This window comes from Pseudochaenichthys georgianus, chromosome 11 (assembly GCF_902827115.2).
Source record: "Pseudochaenichthys georgianus chromosome 11, fPseGeo1.2, whole genome shotgun sequence".
In the NCBI taxonomy this organism is placed as follows: domain Eukaryota; kingdom Metazoa; phylum Chordata; class Actinopteri; order Perciformes; family Channichthyidae; genus Pseudochaenichthys; species Pseudochaenichthys georgianus.
The window spans coordinates 21,931,273-21,957,470 of NC_047513.1; the positions used below are offsets into that span (position 1 = coordinate 21,931,273).

Here is a 26,198-nt window from a genome sequence, read left to right on the forward strand (position 1 = left end):
GTGAACACTATACACTGTGGAAACCTGAGTAGAAACATGGCCGATCTGTTCTGGATACTCAGCAGTGCTCACTGCATGTGTGTGCGTGTGCATTAATGCAATTATGTCTGTATACAGAATGTATACTTACACCCAAATGCTAGTGTGCATTGATTTGTTAATGCATAATTGTGTGTACATTTGTGTGTATTTGGGGACCTTGACCATGATTCAGGAGTTTCTGACCTTGAACAGTTTTGGATGCTATCTGCTTAGTCAGGGCCACTGCATCTGCTCATGTCAAAGCGAACAACATTTCAAATGTACTGCAGTGCACGTATTTTTATGTGTCTATCTATCTACACAGAAAAAACTGAAAAGTTGACTCGAAGTGTATTATGTCAAACTATTTCATGTAAGTGTATTAGGTTAGTTGAAAGCAATAATATTCAGTTTAAATATAAAATATTAGATTCAACTTAATATATTTGGTTTCAACTAACCTAATACAGTAATGTGACATTTGTTGACATAATATATTTAATAAAGTCAACATTTCAGTATATCTATCTATCTATTTATCTATCCATCTGTCTATCTATCTATCCATCTATCCAACTATCCATCTATCCATCTATCCATCTATCTATATATCTGAATAGTAGTAACCCTGTCTTTCTCTCTCTGTACAGTGTGTGATTGTGTGTTCAGCATGAGTAACATCTACGAGTCTGCAGAGGCCACGCTGGGCTTCATCAGCTCTCCGTGCCTGGCTAAAGTAGAGCTGAGAATGGCCTGCCGGGGGATCTCGGACCGCGACGCTCTCTCCAAACCCGACCCTTGCGTGGTTCTGAAGATGCAGTCCCACGGGCAGTGGTTTGAGGTACAGTTATGGGATGATGGGATGAAGTTGTGTCTCTGGTTAAGAAAAACTGATTAGCAGAAAATTAAAGAATAATGGTTACATCAGATGAAGAGTCCTTGCTTGTGAGGCTCATCCAGTGAAAGACATTTTCGAAATGATGTGTGTAAGCATTTCTTACTACATAGTGTTGCTCTATTATGAATTAAGGTGCCATTTGAAATGTTTTCTTACAGGAGCCCCTCCAATTGACTGAAGTCAAATAACATTATGGCCTTTAAATCGTTACATATTTATCTTTGAGTTATGTAGGTGTTTTTGCTTTTATACTTCACACATTCAGGGTCAGTTCCAGTAAAGTGTTCACAACCCACATTTTCACAACCTACGCCATTTGTCCATGACCTGATATAGCAGTCGAACTGTAGCTTCTGAATCGACTCTCCATGTACTTTAAAAAACCTCCCAATCTCACTGACGTGACACCGGTGACAGTACCACCTGCATTTTAGCTGAACACAGCAGGAGAAAAAGGATACATTAAGAGGAATGAAATGGATATTTATGTGTCTTCCTTTCTATTTCCCTTATTTCTGGGAGAGACAGACATATGCCGGGCCCACTTTCTTCCTTTTAAATATGTAGATACACACACCCACACATGCACGCACATCTTCACACAGTGACCCACTCTAACAAGAACATGGCATCACACACATCACACATTTGAACAGACTGTAACATGCACAAGCTCTAAACTCCACTACAGATCCACACACACACACACACACACACACACACACACACACACACACACACACACACACACACACACACACACACACACACACACACACACACACACACACACACGCGCACACGCACACGCACACGCACACACTAGCTTTTTTGTGTAGTCTCCAAAGACAGAATAATTCTGCACTACTGTCTGAGCACTTGATCTTGAGCCCCTGAGGAAAGTGTGTGTGTTTGTGTGGGTGTGTGCATGAGACTGTGTGTGTGTAAGTGTTTTTGTGTGTGTGTAAGTGTTTGTGAGTGTGTGTTACCATAAGCCCCTTTGTGGGAATGTAGGAATGGTCAAATGCTATCAATGCCTATCAGATTCCGAGTCTCTTAATTGGATAATTGTTAAGAGAGTGTTTAAGCTCGCCTGTGTGTGTGTGTGTGTGTGTGTGTGTGTGTGTGTGTGTGTGTGTGTGTGTGTGTGTGTGTGTGTGTGTGTGTGTGTGTGTGTGTGTGTGTGTGTGTGTGTGTGTGTGTGTGTGTGTGTGTGTGTGTGTGTGTGTGTGTGTGTGTGTGTGTGTGTGTGTGTGTGTGTGTGTGTGTGTGTGTGTGTGTGTGTGTGTGTTGATAAGATGCTAGCCAATTGAGGTAAGTGTCAGAGAAAGGTCAAATCTGTTTGTGTGTGTTTTTTAGTCTGGTGTTGAGCTCACTTATAGTTTGTGTGTGTGTGCGTGCGTGTGTGTGCGTATGTTTGTGTTTGTGTGTGTGTGTCAAAGGGTTATCAACAATGAAAGGGAGCCAGTCATTGCTGCTAGTATTGGATAGTTTTGTGTGCAGTTCCGAGGCAGACTTTTGTGTTCTATTCCTTTCTGCTTCACTCAGTCAACGATCGATTTTACAACTTTAGTCGCTCCTTTGTGTCATCAAAACATCTTGTGCCATTTAAGTAATTTAAAATAAATCCATGTTCCCTGTCCTGAAGTTGAAAAGTGTAAACAATGTGTTAATGGCTATTTTTGAAAATTGCTGCAGTGCCGAATAGACTGCTGTGGTTCAAAATCAATTCACATTGGCTGTGTGTTTGGTGTTGAAAGATATCTTTAAAGTTCACTCCACTTTGAAGACATCACAAACAACGATAGGTTACTTACGTAACCCCAGGCCTCAGAGTAACATGAAGTGAGATGTCTCACTATGGGATGCGCCTCATCGCGGAGCAAACAGAAGCATCAATCTCATTACGCCAATCCTGATTGGTTGGTGATCTTGACGTCAACGTCAGGGGAAATCACCCCCTATAAGTAGCTTGCGCCACAACGCATGCGTCATTCAAAATAAGCACCTCTTCTCGCTTCACCATAGCAAGGAGGGCTGTCTGGTGAGACATCTCACTTCATGTTACTCTGAGGCTGGGGTTACGTAAGTAACCTATAGTTCTCATTCATAACACTCCGTTCGATGTCTCACTATGGGATATTGTAGCTCCCGTATTGCCAGACGAGCTTATCTCGAAAATCACCGATCAACCAGAATTTAACAGGTAGAGTCCCGACTCAACAAGGTGCCCAGCACTGCTCGGGCCACGCTTGGAGCGGAGACGTCTAGCCTGTAAAAGCGGACAAAAGTGAGCGGCGAGGACCAGCTCGCCGCTGCACAGATGTCTTGGATGGAAACACCCTTGAACAAAGCCCAGGATGTAGCCAGGCCCCGAGTCGAGTGAGCCCGCAGACCCGAAGGTGCTTGCAAATTCTGACTCGTATAGGCCAAAACAATTGCCTCCACAATCGAGTGGGAGAGCCGTTGCTTAGTAACAGGCTTGCCCTTGTGAGGGTTAGCCCAGGACACGAAGAGTTGGTCATTAAGACGAAGCTCTTTTGATCTGTCCATATATGTGTGTAAAGCCCGGACTGGACACAACAGATCCTGCTGCTGCTCCCCGGAGGAAACCAGCTGCGGAGGAAATGCCTCAATGTCAATTGGGGTACACGAACCAACCACCTTTGGTGTAAAGGCAGGGTTGGGCTTCAACAACACTCTCGTTTGCCCTGGGGCGAACTGAGTGCATGAGGGATGTACAGACAGTGCATGAATATCGCTGACCCGCTTGGCGGATGCCAGGGCCAGTAACAGCACTGTCTTGAGTGACAGATGTTTCATGTCAGCTCCTTCCAGGGGTTCAAATGGGGTCATTCTGAGCCCATTTAAAACCACTGCCAGGTCCCATAAGCGACCTGGAGACAGGGAGGAGCCTGCGAGCTCCCTTCATAAAACGGCAAACCAAAGGATGTTGGCTAGCCATCTTACCCTCAAAGCCCACACGGCATGTGGGCTGCGACCTCTGCTTGACCGGTGCTTTAAACCGGGCAGAGTTCGCTTAGGTGAAGGACTGCTGCTGCAAGGGCAGCGGCTGGACCCTTTGAGGGAGGCAGAGGTGGAGTGCCTCGTCCTCCTTCTTCTTCATCTCACACCTCCTTTGCATGGAGGCGAGAGCGGAGCCGAAAATTCCCTCGGGAACGATGGGCATATCCAGCACATCTTCCCTTTCTCGGTCAGGGAGGTTGGTGAGGTTGAGCCATCTCGCTCTTTCCTGCACCACCAAGATCCCCATTACTTTGCCCGTGGCCTGGACGGCGCAGCGCTGGACAAGGAGGCAAATGTCCGTGGCCGCTGCCATCTCGTCCAGAGTGGCTGCTCCCGGGCTACCCGACAGGTCCTCGCAGAGCTCCGCTTGGTAGGCGGTTAGCAGCGAGGACACGTTCAGGGCCCTGGCGGACAGCGCTGCGGCTTTATAGGACTTTTCAGTCATTGTGGACTGAAAGCGGTCCGCCTTTGCTGGCAGCGTGGGGTTCCTGCTCGGGCCGCCACCAGCGGTTCCATGGGCGGTATGCGGAGCAGGCCGAGCCTCTCCATTCCATCGCAGTCCAGGGAGGAGGAACCCTGGATTGGGACCTTGTTGCTGAAGGGCCGGTCTCTCCACGAGACCGACACTTCATCCAACATTTCTGGAAAAACCGGGAGGAGTTGCCTCCCTTTGCCCGCTGTTTGGGGAAGATGCTTCCCCTCGTAGCCCCTGGAGGTCTCCTTGGCCATTTCAGGCCACGGAACATTGAGTCTGACCGCAGCGCGTTTGCACACGGCCTGCAGGTCCATGCTCAGACTGGGCGAAGCTGGTGTGCTGTCACCCGGGAGAGCAGCCCTCGCTCCAGGCTTTGCAGCCTGGGCCGATGACATGAAGGTGTCCTCTTCTTGTTCATCTGACTCGGACAGGAGGAACGCCAGGGCATCTCATCGTCCTCCTCATAATCCAACTCGAGGACATCCTCCGCGGGTGAGACCATGGTGAGGTCTAACCGGGAGCCCCAGCTTGGTAAAGCGCGGGAATCCGTTCCCGCGTGTCTTGTCGTCACCGGGTCCCGGCCTGCCAGGGCGCGGGATTCCGGTTCTGAGGCCATCGCTGATAATAATGAGCCCCAGACCGACACGGAGAGGGGTTCGCTCTCTGTGGCGGACGCCCCCGTGTCTTGACTGCCGGCCGGCGGGTCCATGGACATGGGGGGGTCCTGTTCCGACAGGCTAGCTTGTCTCGCTAGCCGTCGGCGGAGGCTCTTGACTGTGAAGCGGACACAATGTCCGCATGAGCCGGGGTTGTCGATAGCGCCTCGGGCGTGTTCCAGCCCGAGGCAGGGCGAACAGACCTGGTGTGTGTCTGTGCCCGAGATCTTCAACCCGCAGCCGCAGAGTCGAGCCACCGAGTCCCTGACTCCTCTGGTGTGAGGGAGAGGGGCGTCCATCTTTGTCGCCTCGTGGCGTGGAGAGGGCCCGCTCTCGACAGGTGGGACGGGAAAAAAGGTATTACCACCTTGTCCTTAATCCGGAGAAAAAAGGACGGTGTGGGTCTTTTATTCCCGGAGAATACTGACTGGTGTGGCAGTATGCTCCTCTTTTAATCCTTTTCCCCTCCGTGAGGAAGAGAAAAGAAAAACTTCCTTGCTACCGTGGTGTCGGTAGAGAGGGAGCGAGCTAGCAACAGGTGTGCTGCTAGCTTGAAAAAATCGGACCTACCTTACTTTCTCGTAGAGAAGGGCGAGGTCGATTTTTAAGTACTAACGGCGTTAGTACTACCGTCTTCCTGCGAAGCAGAAGGAGTAGCCAGCTAGCACCCGTCGACCGAAATGGTATTTTGGGTTCAGTCTGTGGACAGTGAAGCTTGCCCGGCTACTGTGAGATGTGCTCTGAAGCGAGAAGAGGTGTTTGAATGACGCATGCATTGTGTGCGTCCCCTGACGCTGACGTCAAGATCACCAGCCAATCAGGATTGGCGTAATGAGATTGATGCATCTGTTTGCTTCGCGATGAGGCGCATCCCATAGTGAGACATCGAACGGAGTGTTATGAATGAGAACTACATCTGAAGTGAAAACTGTAACACAGTTTGATCAAACAACACTTTCAGAAAGCCTTTACTTCATGCAAAATATACAAAGCTATTCAAGCATTTTGAGAACTCAAGGGTGTATAAGACAATATTAATATATGTTTTTTGATAAATAAGTTTAAGTTGTTTTTCATTACATGTGTTGAACTAGTTGTAAAAGAGACATTTTTCAAAATGTCATAGAAGCTACTTATTTAATATTTACTTGGGCAAAAAAACAGTGAAGATGGTTTACCTATAAATGTATATGTCAACAAATAAACGATTATAAAACTATTAATTAATTCCTATTCCATTGGACATTAAAACAAATGAAACAGACTAATCATTACAGAAATACATTTGATTATATTTGGTAATTTGGTTTTATAATTGTATTATCACTAAAAGATGCTTTATTTTTTATTTACCCACTCCAGCTATGGCAGCCCTTGGACCTTTCAGTCAATACAAACCCACAGTAAAAGGTGTCTTCTTTTAGATTTAAAATAATACTTGGATGTACTAACCTTGCTGTCTCCGTGCATGTGTCCATGTTTATTTTGCAGGTGGACCGTACAGAGGTGATTCGCAGCAGTAGCGGCCCTGTTTTCTCCAAGATCTTCCTGGTGGATTACTATTTCGAGGAGGTCCAGAGGCTCCGCTTTGAACTCCATGACATCAGCTCCGGCAACAATGGCCTCCGAGACGCTGACTTCCTGGGAGCGATGGAGTGTACTTTAGGACAGGTCAGTGCATCTTTTGATGTGAAAGTGCATAATTACGCAATGCTATGATTGTCTCTTTACTTTGTACCCAATTCAAAAAACAAGACGTATTCTAGACGCCAGACTTACATAAATGAATATAAAAGCATGTTAGGTTGACTGCACAAACGAAATGGTTTGTGTGAGGGAAGTTCGGAGGTCACCTCTGTCCACGGATAGGAGTGATTTCACCGTAAGGAGCAGAAGTAGAATGATAGCATGCGGTGAACACGTGCGGTAGTGAATGCATCTAAACCCAGGAAATTGAATTTATGACCCTCACAGTAAGTGTTATATTTACCAGTGTAGAGCATGGGAGTCTGTGTCAGACCCATACATGGTTGAATGCAGCCTGCATGCTTTGAGGGTAAGAATCATAGAGTGTGTAATCCGTTGTAAAGTTAACTGAGCTTGTTGGGATTTTTAAAGTCTGTATCAGGTCATGTGTTCTTTAATCATGATGAGCTAGAGAAACTTTAAGATTAGAGAGGCGGTCTTTAGCCGTGCATAGAATCCTAATGTGATATGTTCACTTGAGGTTGGTCACTATCTGCATTACTCTGAGCTTTCTTTGTCCTTCAGTCTTTAGTTATACGTAAAAGCCCTGAGGGTGCTCTAAACTATGTTTACAAAGCATTGATATGCACATGTTCCAACACAAATTGCCATTTTCCCACTTAATGGTACCACTGCCCTTCTTAATGATGTAGTTGTAATCAATATTTAAAGATATGCTTCATTTATTTACTTCACTTTATAACCAAGAGCATTTTAAAAGAACATTGCAATTGCAGTAGTGCTAATTAACAAGTTGATTTCAGGAAATAACCAGCTGAGTCACGCTGAGAAAAGAAGGAAGCAGAAATAAATTCCCAAAAGTTCTGTTGTTTGTTTCCACTTCATTGTGAGAGATGTGATCAGCACCATAAATCTGGTGGGCTTACGATAGTGGGGAGAACTGAGATAATTGAAGTGGAAGAAGGAGATTTAGAAGGTGGAATCCAGGGAGGTTCACTGAAATTGGATAACCCGCTGCCAACTTCTTGTCTCGCTCTGATCTGTATCTGAAAGTTCTAGATGGTGTGGCTTATCCCGAGTGTTAAAACAGACTGTAATTTACTGTCCAGTCAAAGTAACACCAGAGGCAATGTAAGTTAGTAATAGCATGTTATCTGAAACCAAAGTTTTCTAATTGTGTTGGTGTAACATAATGCCATTCGTTTCATTACTGTGTTGATTTCTGTGTGTGCAGCGGCAGCTCCTCCGTAGTTAGTAAGGCATGTCACAGATGCATTGTGTCAGTGATATCCTCACAGCCAGCATGTAAATGATTATACATGACACATTGTCATTAAAGGACTTCCAATCATAGCTACTCATATACAAAATATGTTCTCTATTAAACAAGGACCATGCATAAAATGCATTGCTCTCAAAAAATAAGAGAGGATTTATGCCAGCTTTAGCAATTAACACATTTCCATCTGCCTTCCCTTGGCAGGATCACACATTTTCTTTATGCAAAATGAGGGAATATAAATGTAAACTGCCCAGTGATCAGCCCCAGAATGCAAAGCGCCTGTGTATCACTTAAAGCATTCATGGCAGATCCCACTGAGAATGAACCGATCCCTCTTCAGCTCTTTGAGCTCCCAGCTGCTTTTAGTGAATTGTTTTGTTTCTTCTCTCCGTGTGGTTGGCATCTAGTTAATCTCACCAACCTCTGCATGTAAACTTGAGCAGTCACATCGTTTGTGTAACACCTGGCCAGCCCATAATAGTTATATCTTAAAAAAGCCTAGAAGCTGGCAGATCAAATTAGGGATACAACACCTGAGAAAATGACATTTCACAGGTGTTGAGAAGGTGACTCCACCATGCTGCTCTCTGTCCACTGGATGTGTAAGGTAGGCAGTCGTTTGCTAGCCTTACGTAGAAGTATGAGGTGACACCTGGGTGACACCTGGGTGACACCTGGGTGACACCTGGGTGACACTGCATGTCAAGTTGTCCCTTTGGGAGAAAAACTATGTGAGCTTATCTTTGTTTCTGTTTGTTGTAGATCGTCTCGCAGAGGAAACTGACCAGAGCTCTCTACAAACCGGGAAACACTTCTGGAAAGTCATCCATAACGGTGTGTCTCCCAGTGACGGTTACACACAAACGCACGCACAAATCAAACCACACACACACTCACACACACTCCACCTCTTGCACTCAGACACTAATTCATTTGGTGATGTTGCTGTTCAATCTGCTCTGTTCCTCATTTCCATCTCATTTTCTCTCACCTCCTTCCTCTACCTCTCTCCCTCCTCCTCCCCCCCTCTTCTTCTTCCTTTTTTTCTCTCCACTCCTCATGTAAAGGTGACAGCGGAGGAGTTGTCTGGTAATGACGATTACGTTGAACTCTGCTTCAGCGCTCGTAAGCTTGATGACAAGGTTAGTGCAATTCTGTGTGTTCTTTCAGAAAGATTAAACATCTCTTGTTTTCCTTTAGATGTGATGAATTAATATTCAGAGATATGACTTTGGGTGGGAACGCTATCAGGCAGGTGTGTGAGGAGGTGTCAGGGCTGTGGGAATTGGAGATCAAGCTAATCACACACAAAACACAATAACACAATCTGTTATTACAGGAGGCCGGAGGAGATAGGTGGACACCCCCCCTCCCCAATAACCCTCTCCTATCTAAACCACTCCACCACACACACAGATAACTATATAAATGTTCAGCCTCCACACGCGCACACACACACACACACACACACACACACACACACACACACGTGCGCAGTGCTACGGATGACTAATCCAAACAAGTTGTGCCTTAGGGGAAAGATGGAAGAAAGCAGGGGAGGGATGGATAAATTGAAGAGGACAGGAAAAGGATGGTTAGAAGAAACAAAAAAGAAAGGGTGTAAAATAATGATTCTGTGAGTGTATGAATGATTTATCGTGATCAAAGGCAGTTCTGAGGCAATGGCTTTCGTGCGTGTTTTCCCTTTAAAGGATTTCTTCAGCAAGTCAGACCCTTTTCTGGAGATTTTTAGAATGAATGATGACGGGACTGAGTCGCTTGTACACAGAACTGAGGTGATTACATGCACAAACAAACAATGATTACATGTATTATTTCCTGCATGCTGGCCTGTGATTAACAGCAATGTGTTTTGTGCGCTGCAGACCATCATGAACAACCTGAGCCCAGTTTGGAAATCCTTCAAAGTTTCCTTAAACACACTCTGCAGTGGTGACCAAGATAGGGAACTAAAGGTGAGTTTGCTATTTTATGCAGGTCATAATAATGATCACATTGTATTCAACCTTATAAATAACATGCGTTCAAAACTCTGAGCATGCAAAACCTTGGCTAAAAGCTCCCTTCATTATTAAAGTTCCCTCAGGAGGACCCGATGCACTTTTAAAGGGAGATGCCACACAGCCCCGGAGGCAAGGTGCTTTTTCTGTGCAGCATACAAATGATGATATTTGTAAAACATCGGCAAAGTGCAACCTACCCACAAGTATACAAGTCAATTCAAGCATGTGAACAATTTCAAAAGCAGCCTCAATCATTGCCTTCCGTTTTGTTCTCCAAGCCCTAATTGAGTTCAGGTTATTTGCTTCCCTTCATGTTTTCCTGATGCTTCTTGTATTATATAAAGAGCTGGATGGGTTTAAAATAACTCTTGTTCTGAGGGCCCAAACGCACTGAAATGGTGGATGTCTTCTGTTTTACTTTACCTTCCCTGCTTCATGTCGAACAGTCGCACTTTGAACCCACCGCAAACACTAACGCCATCAGCCGACTGTCACATCAATCTTCTTTTGCATTAGAGATAAACAAACTGTCCACACCAGCAGGTGGCGGTAGTCTGTATTCATCATAATATTTTTTTATTGATGACTTAAGTATGCGAAGATACTGTACGAGCCGTTGTTATCATATATTATACATTAAAACAAAGCCGTTTTTTTCTCTTTATTGAGATTTTCTTTTCCGACCATTTTCACACCACTTTTGCTCACTACCTGGATTTGTTTCAGATGTGTCGGTGAGAAAATATGAGTGTATTGGAATGATCAGATGAGATGACGATGAAACATGAGAGAGCGACTGTGCGCGACCTCTTGAGTTTTATCATTTGCTGGTTTTACTTACTCTCATTTTTCTTCTTGTGCAGTGATTTGCTCTAACTGAAGATCCAGGTGATTTCTTTCCCCAACGGCTCCGCTGCAGATTGAGCATATTTTTGAATATTCTGAACGGGTTATCCAAATACCCTCAAGGGCTACATAGTTCCAAAAGACACAGCGCAGAAACTAGGGCGACAGTTTCTCCCCGACGTCCTGACACCGTCTGACTGCCCACTGTAGGCTGGGTGGGTCAGGGCTTTGAACTCTCACCTGATGTGCCAGAATAGATCTGTGTGCGTGCTTTTGTGTATATGTGCCAAAGTGGTGGCCTCACACCCGCTCCTAAAGAGTTATTCTTTCTATGAATAAGCATGAGTGTGGTCATTAAATATTCAGAAGCGTCTTAACTCTGCATGGCTCCTGACAGCAGGAGAAAGGGCTCACACACACACACACACACATGCAGGCGTCGGCAATGGTTTCCACGGCTACCTGTTTGAAGCATCAGTGCTATAGTGAGAAATGGCAATGCAGAGATTTCTATTCAGACTGGTGCTTCTTTTTCACAGGGCTCTTAACTGATCAATGCATAAATGCATAACCCTCCATTGCAGTGTCTGTCTGTCTATCGCTTTGTATTTCTCCTTTTTCGTTTCCTCTCTATTTCCGTATACCCCGTCTCTCCTTCCAACCGTTAGTATTCAGTGAATGAAACAGAGAGTCTTCATTTTTTCATTACTCTCTCAGCAACTTTAAGTGAGCAGGGCTGCAAAAGCGAGCGCTCCCTCACACATGGAAATGAAACAGACACATCCACCAATGATCACACAAGCACTCATACAGACAAAAATGGCACACACTCACTTCAAGGAAAGACACTTGTCAGCTTAAGTGGGAGACAGAAAATAAGGGGATTACCACCGGTCGTTGTTTTTAATCAAGTGCTGCTGGATTGGTTCTGACCGCTAGTTTTTGGATTGACCTCAGTTGAGAAGGTCACAGAGCTCGACAGACAAATGAGTAATTCACAGCCATTAAAACCTTTGCGAAAGGTTGAGGCATTTTTATCTCTGTGCGTTAACAAGTGTCTCTTTTGACCAGTTTAATTGAATGTTATTGATTGTGCAAACTCCACGGGACAATCCAGATATTGGTGTATTTTTCACCTTCTCAATTTATAGGCTTGTTTCTTTATGATGTGCTGAGCCTTGGCCCGCTGACCCGCACATTTCACTAGTGATTGAGACAATTTTTCTTATCTGGCAGCTCCTTTGAGAGAAACAAACTATTCAGCCTAAACACACACACATACACACACAAAGCAGTCTCTTAAGCCACGTCCCCCTCAGCGTCCTCAGATTAATATTTCACCACTCCATTGCCCCCCCACCAACACCGCCTTATCAATCATTCAGCATGGCATTTCCCTGCATGCCGTGTGTGTGTGTGTGTTTAGGTGTCAGTGTCACAGCTGCGCTCTAACTGAATGAATGTGTGTGTGTGTGTGTGTGTGTGTGTGTGTGTGTGTGTGTGTGTGTGTGTGTGTGTGTGTGTGTGTGTGTGTGTGTGTGTGTGTGTGTGTGTGTGTGTGTGTGTGTGTGTGTGTGTGTGTGTGTGTGTGTGTGTGTGTGTGTGTGTGTGTGTGTGTGTGTGTGTGTGTGTGTATTACAGTGCACAGTTTGGGATTGGGACTCCAATGGAAAACACGACTTTATTGGGGAGTTTCAGACCACCTTTAAGGAGACGAGAGCTGAGCTGGAGGGCAAACAGGTAAGAACACACAGGGATAGGAACTAAAACAGCTACGATGTATTGAGATAGACAATGGTTTGATAATAGTTTGATTACACCTGTATATGCTGATAGGCTTTATGATAAGAGGTGTGGCTAACCATCCAACCTTTAGGGTCATAAACATCTCAGAGTGATTAACAATTTAAGAATTATCAAATAAAACTCAATCAAAAACAGCAAAATTGGGCAGCCAATATCCACAAAATAATTGTATGGACTAAGGAACCAACCAACCAACCAGTTGGTGTGAGCTTGAAGCCAAATCCTGTCCTCATACCTCACTTTCTGCTTTGCTTACATCTACATTACCCAGCCGGCCAACTCAATATTCGAATAACCCGATTGTTGTTTCCACCCTAAGAATATGGTCCCAATTTAGAAAGGCTCATGGACTTTGTGGATCCTCTATTCATAGTCCCATTCGCAACAACCATCTCTTTCACCCCCCTTACACTGGGTTAGGGTTAGGGTTCTCTATGTGGCAGAGATTAGGTTTTATCAGAGTAAGGGACCTTTACATCAACAATTTTTTCGGTAGCTTTAGCCAACTCTCGGACAAATTTTGCCTCCCAGACTCTCATCTATTTCGCTACTTCCAGGTCCGTAACTGGGTTAAACTAAATAACCCTTCCTTCCCCAATATCCCGCCGGATTCAATAATTGACTCAATTCTGGACACTCTAACAACCGAAAAAGGTTGGATTTCAAGAATTTACAATTCCGTCTCCCGTCTCACAGAAACATCTCATGGTAAAATCAAACAAGATTGGGAAGAGGAACTAGTCCAAGCTATAGATGATGAGGTCTGGGATGGTGCATTAGCAAGAGTGAACAATAGTACGTCCTGTGCCAGGATCAATCTTATACAACTAAAAGTTGTCCACAAAAATATACCCAAATATCACGGATACCTGTAACAGATGTCACACTTCACCAGCAAACATGACTCATATGTTTTGGTCTTGTCCTCGCCTACAAGGATACTGGACAAACATTTTCAAACACCTTGCTGAGGCCTTGGACGTGGTATTGACACCATGTGCAGAAACTGCCATTGTTGGAGTACTACCTGGCCACCGAATGATGAGGAGGAAAACTAAAGACAGTATAGCCTTTGCATCTATTTTAGCACGTAGAAGAATACTCCTAGAATGGAAATCTTCGATACCACCTAAAGCATCTCTCTGGCTTAAAGATCTAATGATGTACCTGAACTTGGAGAAGATTAAATATAACCTGAGGGGCTCCTCAAAACTATTTGAATCTGTCTGGGGCTCTATGATAGCCTACATAGCTGAACTTAAGACACTAAATTAAGAAGAAAGGGGGGAACCACGAATGTATGTGTTTTTTTTTTCGTTTTTGTTTCTGTCTTTATATACATGTATGTATGTATGTGTATATGTGGGTATACATATGAGTATAATATACTCATATTATGGGTACATGTATTATTGTTATTATTCTTTATTTCCTGATCTATTAATATTATCTTTTACACTACTTTATTTTTACCTATACAGTGGGGCAAACAAGTATTTAGTCAGCCACCAATTGTGCAAGTTCTCCCACTTAAAAAGATGAGGCCTGTAATTTTCCTAGGTATACCTCAACTATGAGAGACAAAATGAGAAGAAAAAAAATCCAGAATTTATTTGCAAATTATGGTGGAAAATAAGTATTTGGTCAATAAGAAAAGTTCATCTCAATACTTTGTTATATACCCTTTGTTGGCAATGACAGAGGTCAAACGTTTTCTGTAAGTCTTCACAAGGTTTTCACACACTGTTGCTGGTATTTTGGCCCATTCCTCCATGCAGATCTCTAGCGCAGTGATGTTTTGGGGCTGTCGCTGGGCAACACAGACTTTCAACTCCCTCCAAAGATTTTCTATGGGGTTGAGATCTGGAGACTGGCTAGGCCACTCCAGGACCTTGAAATGCTTCTTACGAAGCCACTCCTTCGTTGCCCGGGCGGTGTGTTTGGGATCATTGTCATGCTGAAAGACCCAGCCAGTCATCTTCAATGCCCTTGCTGATGGAAGGAGGTTGTCACTCAAAATCTCACGATACATGGCCCCATTCATTCTTTCCTTTACACGGATCAGTCGTCCTGGTCCCTTTGCAGAAAAACAGCCCCAAAGCATGATGTTTCCACCCCATGTTTCTTTGGATGCAACTCAGCATTCTTTCTCCTCCAAACACATCTAGTTGAGTTTTTACCAAAAAAGTTCCATTGGTTTCATCTGACCATATGACATTCTCCCAATCCTCTTCTGGATCATCTAAATGCTCTCTAGCAAACTTCAGACGGGCCTGGACATGTACTGGCTTAAGCAGGGGGACACATCTGGCACTGCAGGATTTGAGTCCCTGGCGGCGTAGTGTGTTACTGATGGTAGCCTTTGTTACTTTGGTCCCAGCTCTCTGCAGGTCATTGACTAGGTCCCCCCGTGTGGTTCTGGGATTTTTGCTCACCGTTCTTGTGATCATTTTGACCCCACGGGGTGAGATCTTGCGTGGAGCCCCAGATCGAGGGAGATTATCAGTAGTCTTGTATGTCTTCCATTTTCTAATAATTGCTCCCACAGTTGATTTCTTCACACCAAGCTGCTTACCTATCGCAGATTCAGTCTTCCCAGCCTGGTGCAGGTCTACAATTTTGGTTGTGGACAGGTGTCTTTTATACTGATAACGAGTTAAAACAGGTGCCATTAATACAGTTAACGAGTGGAGGACAGAGGAGGCTCTTAAAGAAGTTACAGGTCTGTGAGAGCCAGAAATCTTGTTTGTAGGTGACCAAATACTTATTTTACCGAGGAATTTACCAATTAATTCATTAAAAATCCTACAATGTGATTTCCTGGATTCTTTCCCCCCATTCTGTCTCTCATAGTTGAAGTGTACCTAGGATGAACATTACAGGCCTCTCTCATCTTTAAGTGGGAGAACTTGCACAATTGGTGGCTGACTAAATACTTTTTTGCCCCACTGTATATGTATCTATTTACATTACTAGCTAGGACCAGGAGGGGAGGGGGGAAAGGGACAAATATTGTGTATAAATGTAAACTCATTGTGCCCGACTCAATAAAAAAAAAAAGTAAACACAGCAAAAAGTGACATGTTTGAAAATGTAAATATTGAACACATACATCCTGTGAAGCTGACAATTGAGCGGCCCAGACCAAGCAAGGAGGCAGAGGTAGCACGTCCCAAATATAACCCGGTGTGGGCATTTATTACAGCATGAACACAATACACAGCCTCAATCCTGCTGCTCACGTGGGCACAGCCTGCAGCCACCAGGATCTTACACACACTACCAGCCTCCCCACACAGGGAAACAGAGCCTAAATACCTACACACTAATCAGCACAACAAGACACAGGTGAGGGGGGAGCAATTAGACACAGGTAGGTGGGGGGGGGGAGGAGTAACAGAAAGAACGGGAGGGGGAACACTTTTCAAAATAAAAAACACATGTGCAATATACAAGGCCTGAAGCCGTCAGTCCATAGTGACAAAGTTATCTTCGTCACATATCCTTACCCTTCTCCCCAGGAAGCACAGTGTCTTAACCGTTTTGGCCATTTTGCCCTCCTCCATGTGTCTCCACTCCGCCCGGTGTTTCCAGAGACGTTTCATATAATTCATCCTGAGGTTCTGGATCTCTCCGCTCTTCTCAGAGAGCCGGGACTGCGGCCTCTCCCGCGGAGCGGGATCCGCCCGGGACCGCTTTAGTTGCATCAGCGTGGCCATCTGCTGCGTCATGCTGATGAGCTCCCTCTCGCGCTCCTCCTTCTCCTTCGTGCTGCGCTGCAGGTGACGCTGTAGGCTGCTGTTCACCGTCTCCAGCTTCTTAGCGGCCACACGCTCAAGTTCCCTCTTCAGCTTGCGGTTATTCTCCTCCAGGATTTTTACCAGCTCCTCCCGTTGCAATTCTTCTTCCTTCTTTCTGGCCTTCTGTGCCGCGAGCTCTGCCTGTCGCCGTTTCCGTCTCTCCAGCTCCTCCAGCAGCTGACGTTCTCTCTCCTGACAGAACTTCTCCTCTGTCAGTTTCTTCTCCTCCTCCGTCAGTTTCTTCTCCTCCTCCAGGCGTATCAGACGAGCTTCCTCCACTAAGCGCATCTCCTCTTTCTGCTCCCGCATCAATTTCCGGTTCTCCGCCAGGTTCTTTGATGCCCCAGCAGCAGAGTTAGTGCCCGTTTAGCGAATCGGCCGTCTTGCCTCCGGAGTCTCCGTTCCTCTCTTATTCTGGATTCCCGTTCCTCTTCCCGTGCGAACTGCTGCTTACCGGCTGCCTGAAGCTGCAGGAGTGACCTCATCATCTCCCTCAGTTCCTCCATCACTCTCACCTCATCACTTGGTCGAATCCCACTTCTGACACCAATTGTGAAGCTGACAATTGAGCGGCCCAGACCAAGCAAGGAGGCAGAGGCAGCACGTCCCAAATATAACCCGGTGTGGGCATTTATTACAGCATGAACACAATACACACAGCCTCAATCCTGCTGCTGCTGTTCACGTGGGCACAGCCTGCAGCCACCAGGATCTCTCACACACTACCAGCCTCCCCACACAGGGAAACAGAGCCTAAATTCCTACACACTAATCAGCACAACAAGACACAGGTGAGGGGGGAGCAATTAGACACAGGTGGGGGGGGGGAGGAGACAACACAGGGCACCAGGTGAACATAATCAGGGGTAACAGAAAGAACGGGAGGGGGAACACTTTTCAAAATAAAAACACATTTGCAATATACAAGGCCTGAAGCCGTCAGTCCATAGTGACAAAGTTATCTTCGTCACACATCCTTTGGAAAAAAAGCTATAAAGCTATTATTTTGCCAAAATAATGTCCACACATTAGCATTTACTAACAAACATTAGCTATTTGTAAGTAATGATACAATTATGGATCAGCAGCTGCTTAATGTAATTGTATGAAACCTCTTTTTGTGACATGACATAAACATCAATGTGTGATTTTGCCCAGCTGCAATGGGAATGCATCAACCCTAAATACCAGATGAAGAAGAAGAACTACAGAAACTCTGGTGTTGTTATTCTCAACCACTGTAAGGTGAAGTAAAACCATTTAATATCCTTCTACTTCCTGCTATCCTCCCTGCACGTGTCTCACAGGGCAAGGGCTACACATAATGAGTATTGTTATTGTTGATTAAAGATTCTGTGTGGGGTTTCCTATCGAGTAACAACAGTTATTTACTGTCAGTGTTTCTCACAAAGACACATTTAGTCTTTCTTTGAATGCATTTCTCCCCTTAACATTTGCTAAATGTTTTTGACTTTTCCACATTTGCTTGCTAGCAGTCTTGTTCTCTGCTGCCTTTGTTGGTCTCATTTCTCCGCTCTGTCGTACATTACCAATCAACTTAATTGGTTAGTTGTTTACTGTTTAATGTGGTAACAGACAGCTTTTCAATCTTCTTCTTGTATCATTAGTGACACGGCTACAATCAATGATGCAGTGAAGGTCTATTATTGTGAAAGGGAGAATGCGACCTTGACACAGACTGAATGGCCTTGTATAGCGAGGCTTATAGGGAACAACTCTTAACACTGATGGTGTCATTAGTCGACTCTACACCCATTACCTTGTGCGATCAACATTTACTTCGTAGTGATAAGTTAAAGCCAAAATGTTATCTAATGCCACATGAGTCATGACAGTGAAATATTTCAAACACACAGCCAAAGGTTGTTTTTAAATTGTCTGTTTTGTCCAACCTTGAGTTACATAACAAGGATCGTAAAGTTAAAAGTAATAAAACAGAGACCACCAGTAAATGCTCATATACTAAAACTATTGACTCCTGTACTATACAAACATTATTTGTGACTTTGTGTTATCTAAACAATTCATTATTTTAGCTCTAATAGCGTGCCGAGCATCAAGCAAAGATGCATCCACATAATTCAGTTTTTATTGTATCCTTCCTTGAATTCATGACATCCCTAAATCTCGACACTCCTCTTTGACAGATCATCAAAATGTATTCCTTCCTGGAGTACATCATGGGAGGCTGCCAAATTCAGTTCACAGTACGTTTTGTCACATATAATCTCCCCAATATTTATAGCAGCATGTCATTGTCTGTCCATTCTCATTCAAGCTGTGTGTGTGTGTTTCTGTCTCAGGTGGCAATAGACTTCACAGCATCCAATGGGGATCCCAGAAACAGCTGCTCCCTCCACTACATCCACCCCTACCAGCCCAACGAGTACCTCAAGGCGCTGGTGGCTGTCGGGGAGATCTGCCAAGACTATGACAGGTAGGAACTACTCTATCAATCCTCATTTATAAAATCCTGACACGCACACACACACACACACACACACACACACACACACACACACACACACACACACACACACACACACACACACACACACACACACACACACACACACACACACACACACACACACACACACACACACACACACACACTGGCTTTTCCCTCAAGGTTTTGCACCCATCCTTTGTCCTTGTCTCTACCTTTCTCCATTGTTTTCATTGAATCCTGCGCTTTTCTCTTCCTCCAGTGATAAAATGTTCCCTGCTTTTGGTTTTGGAGCACTGATACCACCTGACTTCAAGGTAGGACATTTGGGATGTGTGTGTTCGTGTGTGTTTGCAGTAGCAGAGGGAGTTCTGGTAACTCAAGATTAAGATGTAATACCTCTTTCGAAAGGCACAGCTTGCCTTTGATCAACATGAAAAGAGAATGCATCTGCCGACCTGTAAATTGGACTGAACGTGTTGTAATGAGTGTTGTCGGTAAAAAAAAGCCCTGTGTTCTCTCCCCCACATGAAGGTTTCACACGATTTCGCCGTGAACTTTGATGAAGACAATCCTGAATGTGCTGGTGAGCTTTGAAGCAAACTTCACTTCATTAACACAGACTTCTTGACTTACATAAACGTTTATTAATGCACCACAGGATCGAAAGCAGTCTTACAGTATCACATCTCCACATCTCTCATCTCTCAGTCTCATATTTATCCTTCCATATCTCTGTTTATTTCCCAGCCACAACCCATACAAATACACACACTTTAACACACTTTAACACACACACACACACACACACACACACACACACACACACACACACACACACACACACACACACACACACACACACACACACACACACACACACACACACACACACATGCAGCCAGGACATTTGTCAATATGCTGCAAGACGTATTTCAGGCTCTACGATACCAAAAGATAACAACACTAATCTTTATGTGTGAAATAGGCTTCTGCGCTTTTCTCCCCACATAAGCGTTCCTGCTGTGAAGGTGTTTGTTAGCTTTGGCTCATGTGGACGAATAGTTTTTGAAAAATGCCCAGTCACCTAGAAGTGCAATCACAGGCGCAGATTTACTTTAGCAGAAACCTTTGCAAGAACAAGAACTTTAACTCTGAGAGGTGAGTGCAGCGTGAAACACGGACAGATAGAAATGGCGAAACAACATGTGTTTGTGTGTGTGTTTTTTTAGGGATCCAAGGTGTGGTTGAGGCATATCAGAATTGCCTCCCTAAGATCCAGCTCTACGGGCCCACCAACATCGCCCCGATCATCCAGAAAGTGGCCTCTTCTGCGTCCGAGGAGATGCACACGAAAGAGGCCATGGTGAGGGAGAGAATGAAAGACATTTGGAAAAAAAGAAAGATGCCATTTTGTTCCTGTTGTTGTGATTTGTGGTGTTTGCACTGGCACACGGGGGGAAGAGGGAAAGACAATGATAAGGCATAAAGTGAGACATCAGATGGGAAATAGGGAATGAAGCAGGGCGGAAAGCGATGCATTTTAAAAGAGGGAGGAAGTGATTGATATTCATTTAATATCAGGCATACATTTCAGAGCCCAAATTCCTCTCTGCCTTAATGCCTCTAGCTTCTCTATGTCTCTCGTGTATTAGAATAGTTTTATTTAAATTAGTTGCTGTCAAGAAGTACATTTAGGGATCCAAGGTGTGGTTGAGGCATATCAGAATTGCCTCCCTAAGATCCAGCTCTACGGGCCCACCAACATCGCCCCGATCATCCAGAAAGTGGCCTCTTCTGCGTCCGAGGAGATGCACACGAAAGAGGCCATGGTGAGGGAGAGAATGAAAGACATTTGGAAAAAAAGAAAGATGCCATTTTGTTCCTGTTGTTGTGATTTGTGGTGTTTGCACTGGCACACGGGGGGAAGAGGGAAAGACAATGATAAGGCATAAAGTGAGACATCAGATGGGAAATAGGGAATGAAGCAGGGCGGAAAGCGATGCATTTTAAAAGAGGGAGGAAGTGATTGATATTCATTTAATATCAGGCATACATTTCAGAGCCCAAATTCCTCTCTGCCTTAATGCCTCTAGCTTCTCTATGTCTCTCGTGTATTAGAATAGTTTTATTTAAATTAGTTGCTGTCAAGAAGTACATTTTTAAAACATTAGAGTCATTGAACATCAATTCCTCCTGCCCACACCCTCCTACATCCACTCATAACTTTCTCCCCACCAGGAATACTTCATCCTGCTGATCCTGACAGACGGCGTCATCACCGACATGGCGGACACGCGAGAGGCCATCGTGCATGCTTCCCACCTGCCCATGTCAGTCATCATCGTCGGCGTGGGCAACGCTGACTTCACAGACATGCAGATATTGGACGGGGACGATGGGATCCTGCGTTCACCAAAGGGCGAGCCGGTCCTCCGCGACATTGTCCAGTTCGTCCCCTTCAAAGACTTCAAACATGTGGGTTTCAGCTAAGAGGAGGGGTGAAGGGCGAGGGATAGAAGTATGCATCTCTGGAAAAATCATAGAGCTTTGATAAATGCAAACCAGGCAGTACATTTGAGTAATGCTCCAGGGAGGTCAACATCAAGACATATAGAAATGGGGCACTAACTAACAGTGCAGCAGACTGCGTAAAAGAAATTACACTAGATGCAGTTTTTCAGCTATTTTTGTACCTTTGTGTGGTGACAGCATAACTATCTGCTACCGGGCTTCCTGCTCTAAGAAAGTTAAGAGCTTTCCCAAGCTGAATAACAAAATGATAGGATAAAAGAAATGTAAGGTCACAAAAGAGTATTTACATTATAGCATTTCAAATCAAGGCCAGAGGCTTTTAAAAAGCTTCTGAGTAGGGCTAAGTGTTACTTAAAATCTTTCAATACCGTTGCCAGAACAACACCTGAGGCTCTGTTCACAAGAACAAATGTCCACGAACTGCATCATCTTTTCTTCTTCCTAAATGTATACAAGCACATTTTTGATTTCGAACAAAGGTAGGCAAATGGCAGCCTGTAAGTAACATCTGACCTCCGCAGCAAAATTACATAACCCCCTTCCAAAAGCAGTTTTTACTATCATAAGTAACATTTGAACTTTAACACGAGTTCTTACATATCTACTGCAGGTTAAAATGAATGCCCCAAAAGTCAGTCATACAAACTGAGGTTACTGCGCCTCATTCTGCAATGTGCTATTTTAAGCAGCATGTAGATGAATAAAACATATGGAAAATATAATCCTTTTAAAGTGGGATTATATAACATTTGAATGAAGGAAAAACACAATCCTCCTCTTACAAATGAGATGTTCAACTCATAAGCAAAGAACACACCCCTGTTTAATTTGCACTCAGGAGTTTTTCAAATACAGCCTTATTTGGTTCAGTATGACCAACGTTGACTAATGTTAGCAAAGTTTTGATAGATTTTGCCTTGTAGCAGACATCATTGAGTTAGTTTGCTTACTTAATGACACTTCTCATTTTCTACATTATCCTGTTGAGCAAAATAACATAGCTTTGTGTTTGAGTTAACTTTACAGTCTACATTTCACAGCTGTGGCCAACTGTCAGTCCTATTTGACCATGATAGATTTGCTTCTCACAAAAACAAATAGCTGACATTTTACCAGAAATGGCATGCACGTGACTTTTTGTAAGGTCACAACAACAGCACTTTTATCAAACCATAAATCAAGCAACACACTGATCATTCCTCTCTTCTTTTTTTTACTACTACTACTAGTAATTACTACTAGCTACTGTGGCCCAATGGAGAAAGGGAAATCTGCCATTGCCTACAATCATAAAACAAACAAATACGCTTACAATTTAAAATAAATGGCTCTAAAATATATAAACAAACAAAACATATTGATAAGTGGTAGACCTGTGTGAATGAATGGATTTGTATGAGGAAATGTATGATCAAAAATTGGGTAAACCTTCTTTGTTGTTTCTTTAAAAAAGAAGTCAGTTCAATAGCAAGCGGTGCTATAAGTCAAGGACAGACTGAGAGACAGCGTATAGAAAGTTCTTCTTTAGCGGTGGCTCTGTCTGTGTGTAAGTGTGTATGGGTGAGTGTGTGGGTGTAAATTAGTTGTGTGGGTGTCAAGAAGTGCTGTATTTAGAGGGTAGCAAGCGTGAGTGTGTGGGCGTAATATGCTTGGCTTGCTCGTCAAAACACATAAGCTGTGTGCGCACTGTGTGTGTGCGCGTGTCTTCCTATCTGGTGGCATTAATTTTGCCTGACTTTGACAGCGTCTATTTTGCTGGGTCGGTTATGGTGAGTTTGTTCTGTGACAGGTTGAGGAATCAACAAATTACATCCCAGCTTAACAGAAAGAGAGCGAGGAGAAGGAGAAGAAGCATATAATAAAAACAGTCAGAGAGGGGAGGTGGGGAATACATTTGAATGAACAGAGGTGGATGCTGGTGGGAGAGAGTGCTGGTGGTGGTGCTGGAGGGGGGTCAACAGGAGACCGGAGCTAAAGACAAAAGGGAGCGAGGGAGTGTGTGACAGAGGTGGAGAGGTGATTTTCTGCTCTGTCGTTTCTTTTCAGAAGGGATTAGCAGGATGGAGCTTCTGTGAGACAGGCAGAGTGTGGGATAACAGGTAGATAGGAGCCGAGGAGAGAGAGAGGGAGGAAGGGTGGAAATGAGAGGAGGGAGGGGAGTTGGGGTGGGTTCTCTTTGATGGTGCATTGTCTCTGGGAATTATGTGAGACGGAGTACGACAGACTCTCTGACTTTGAGGGGTTCGGAAGTGTGTGTGTGGCGCGGGAGCATGTGTGTGTGCGTTCATGCAGACGAGTGGGTTCATGTACAAAGAAATATGTTTGTCTTTTTCTCTTTGCTGATCATAGGTACAGTCTTCAGTGTTATTCATATCTGTTGTACTTTTGCTGTACATACAAAAGTAATAGTATTTCCCCTATTCAAGTCCTTCGAGAACTGACACAAATCTGCTTTCTTTTACTTGAATACATTCTCGGTATTATCATATTGATTTAAAAATGGTTATTTTATGTATTGCATATGTAAAAATAAATCGTATCGAGTCAAATAATAGCAAAGTAGGATAATAAATGGCACTAATTACCATTATTGACTCATACAGCACTGTACTGTACCTACGTTTAATATTCATGGTCCTTTACTTTTCCCTGTAAATGTTATTGCTTTTTAAAATTATTTTCCAATGTGTTTTTTCAAGTGCCATTTTGTGAGCACATAGAAACCAAGCTATGGTAGGTCAAAAAGGTGAAAGCAGAGATGTTTTGAGGTTGTCAAATGAGCCTGTCCGATCGCATCAGTCTCACTCATTCAGACCTTTGACAGCATCTGGCTCAACTGTAAATCTTAGCATCCTGGAATCATGCATGGCTAAGTGATGCGTGTTTTAGTGACGTCTCTCTTCCTCTCTCTTCCTCTCTCTGTGCTTCCAGGCCTCCCCAGCTGCACTGGCTAAGAGTGTTTTGGCAGAAGTCCCTAACCAGGTGGTGGATTACTACAACGCTAAAGGCATCACACCCAAGTGTATGTCTGACTATGAGTCCACAAGAACCTTCAGCCCCTGACAATGGACTACATGCAAACACACTCTCAAATGCACACACACATATGTCATATATACATATACATTTACGTACTGTATAATACAAATGTACTCATGTAAAAGCACAAGCACACATACACACCAACAAACATGTACACATAACCATATTACCTAAATACAGTAGTCTAGCTCAGAGAATTAGCTCGTTCTGGTGAAACAATTTGAACCACTCCATTGGTGACTATTGCATGTTTGGCCATAATGGCATCACCTTGGAGATTATTATTACCTACTGTATATCTAAAATATGTTTATAGAAATAAGAGCAGTCTTCTGAACCTGCATGCAGAGTCAGACCATAACCCACCCAAAGAAATGACACTTCTACCTTATTTAGATAACTAGCAAGTACATAACCCAAAATATATGTGGGCAAAGCCAAAATATGTGACTGCATAGCCCTAAATGCTTGAAATTAGCAATGCAAATGTTATTTATGGGAGTGGTAGAGTCCCTGTTAGTGTACCGCATAAATGCATGAATAATTCAGTTCCTGCTAATATCCAATCTCCAGTCCCACTTGCTAGTTATGAAATAAAGTATCTATGTCATTTGTGTGACATTCAGGGTTGTCTTGGGTGTTTTGGGTTCTTTTCTACAGATTTGTTTGAGATTTTGCTAAATGGAAATGAACAAATGAATAATTGTAATAATTTCTTAATAACCTTCTTACATTGTAAAGAGCTTTGGGAAGATAGCAAAGCGTGTGTGGTAGACTCTCATCTGTGAGCTTTTCTGTATTCTGCATGTTGATTATAATAAAGACAAGTTGGTTTCTCACTCTTGTGTGATCTGAGGTTTGTGTACATTTATAATTGTATTAAACATGTTGTGGAACATTGTTCAAATTGATGCAAAATTGGGACTTCCTCTTTTGGGACAATTTGGAAACACATTCAACTTTATATTTAGATTAAAATATGAGTATGCACTGCAGTGATTATAATCAATGTAAGGTAAGTGTATTCCTCCTGAGAAAAAGCTAAATGTGTTCAGGTATCCAGGGTGGGGATATAATCTAGAATAATACAAATATACTGTAGTCTATTTGTAAACTCCTATTTCTCTGTTTGCACTGAATATGCATACTATTTGTAGAAGCAGATCTATGTGTTGGATATCACACATGTCTGTGTGTGTGTGTGTGTGTGTGTGTGTGTGTGTGTGTGTGTGTGTGTGTGTGTGTGTGTGTGTGTGCGCGCGCGCGCGTGCGTGTCTGTGTAAATTAAGTGTTTGTGGCAGTGTCTCTAATGGAGTTCTGGGTCATGACACCTTGACATCTCTCTTTCAGTCTCTCTAAATCTCCCAGGCAGACATTAAAATGCAAGAATAAATTATCCCACAGACCTACATTTAGTTAATTAGGGGAAACCAAAGTTAGGCTTTTCTGAGAGTGCACTCCATATGTGCCTCGGTATCTGACAGTCAGATCAGTATTCACCACACGAGCCTCCGGATATCTGTTTCAGAGACAAATATCAAAATACTTACAGAGACGATTAGTTGTATAAAGGCATATTGCACCTTCTGTACTTTTATGTTCTTGCCTT

General features: G+C 43.8%; 1 protein-coding gene across 1 annotated transcript; it reads left to right on the plus strand.

Annotated features, from left to right (window-relative positions):
- The first annotated feature begins 678 nt into the window (after positions 1 to 678).
- Positions 679 to 25,428, plus strand: cpne4b (copine IVb). The gene is made up of 15 exons (XM_034094584.2): positions 679 to 862; positions 6,569 to 6,748; positions 8,829 to 8,900; positions 9,134 to 9,208; positions 9,779 to 9,862; positions 9,953 to 10,042; positions 12,578 to 12,676; positions 17,701 to 17,787; positions 18,711 to 18,770; positions 18,867 to 19,000; positions 19,275 to 19,329; positions 19,547 to 19,598; positions 20,245 to 20,378; positions 21,254 to 21,490; positions 24,479 to 25,428. Exons 1-15 carry the CDS (start codon positions 692 to 694, stop codon positions 24,608 to 24,610), a joined length of 1,662 nt encoding a protein of 553 aa, XP_033950475.1. The 5' UTR covers positions 679 to 691; the 3' UTR covers positions 24,611 to 25,428.
- The last annotated feature ends 770 nt before the right edge of the window (positions 25,429 to 26,198 follow it).

What these genes read in the sequence shown, in the direction of transcription:
- cpne4b (XM_034094584.2), top strand. Translation starts at nt 692, where the DNA reads ATGAGTAACATCTACGAGTCTGCAGAGGCCACGCTGGGCTTCATCAGC. An exon ending in AGACAATCCTGAATGTGCTG is followed by an intron (nt 19,599 to 20,244) that starts GTGAGCTTTGAA and finishes GTGTTTTTTTAG; the next exon opens with GGATCCAAGGTGTGGTTGAG. An exon ending in TGCACACGAAAGAGGCCATG is followed by an intron (nt 20,379 to 21,253) that starts GTGAGGGAGAGA and finishes TCTCCCCACCAG; the next exon opens with GAATACTTCATCCTGCTGAT.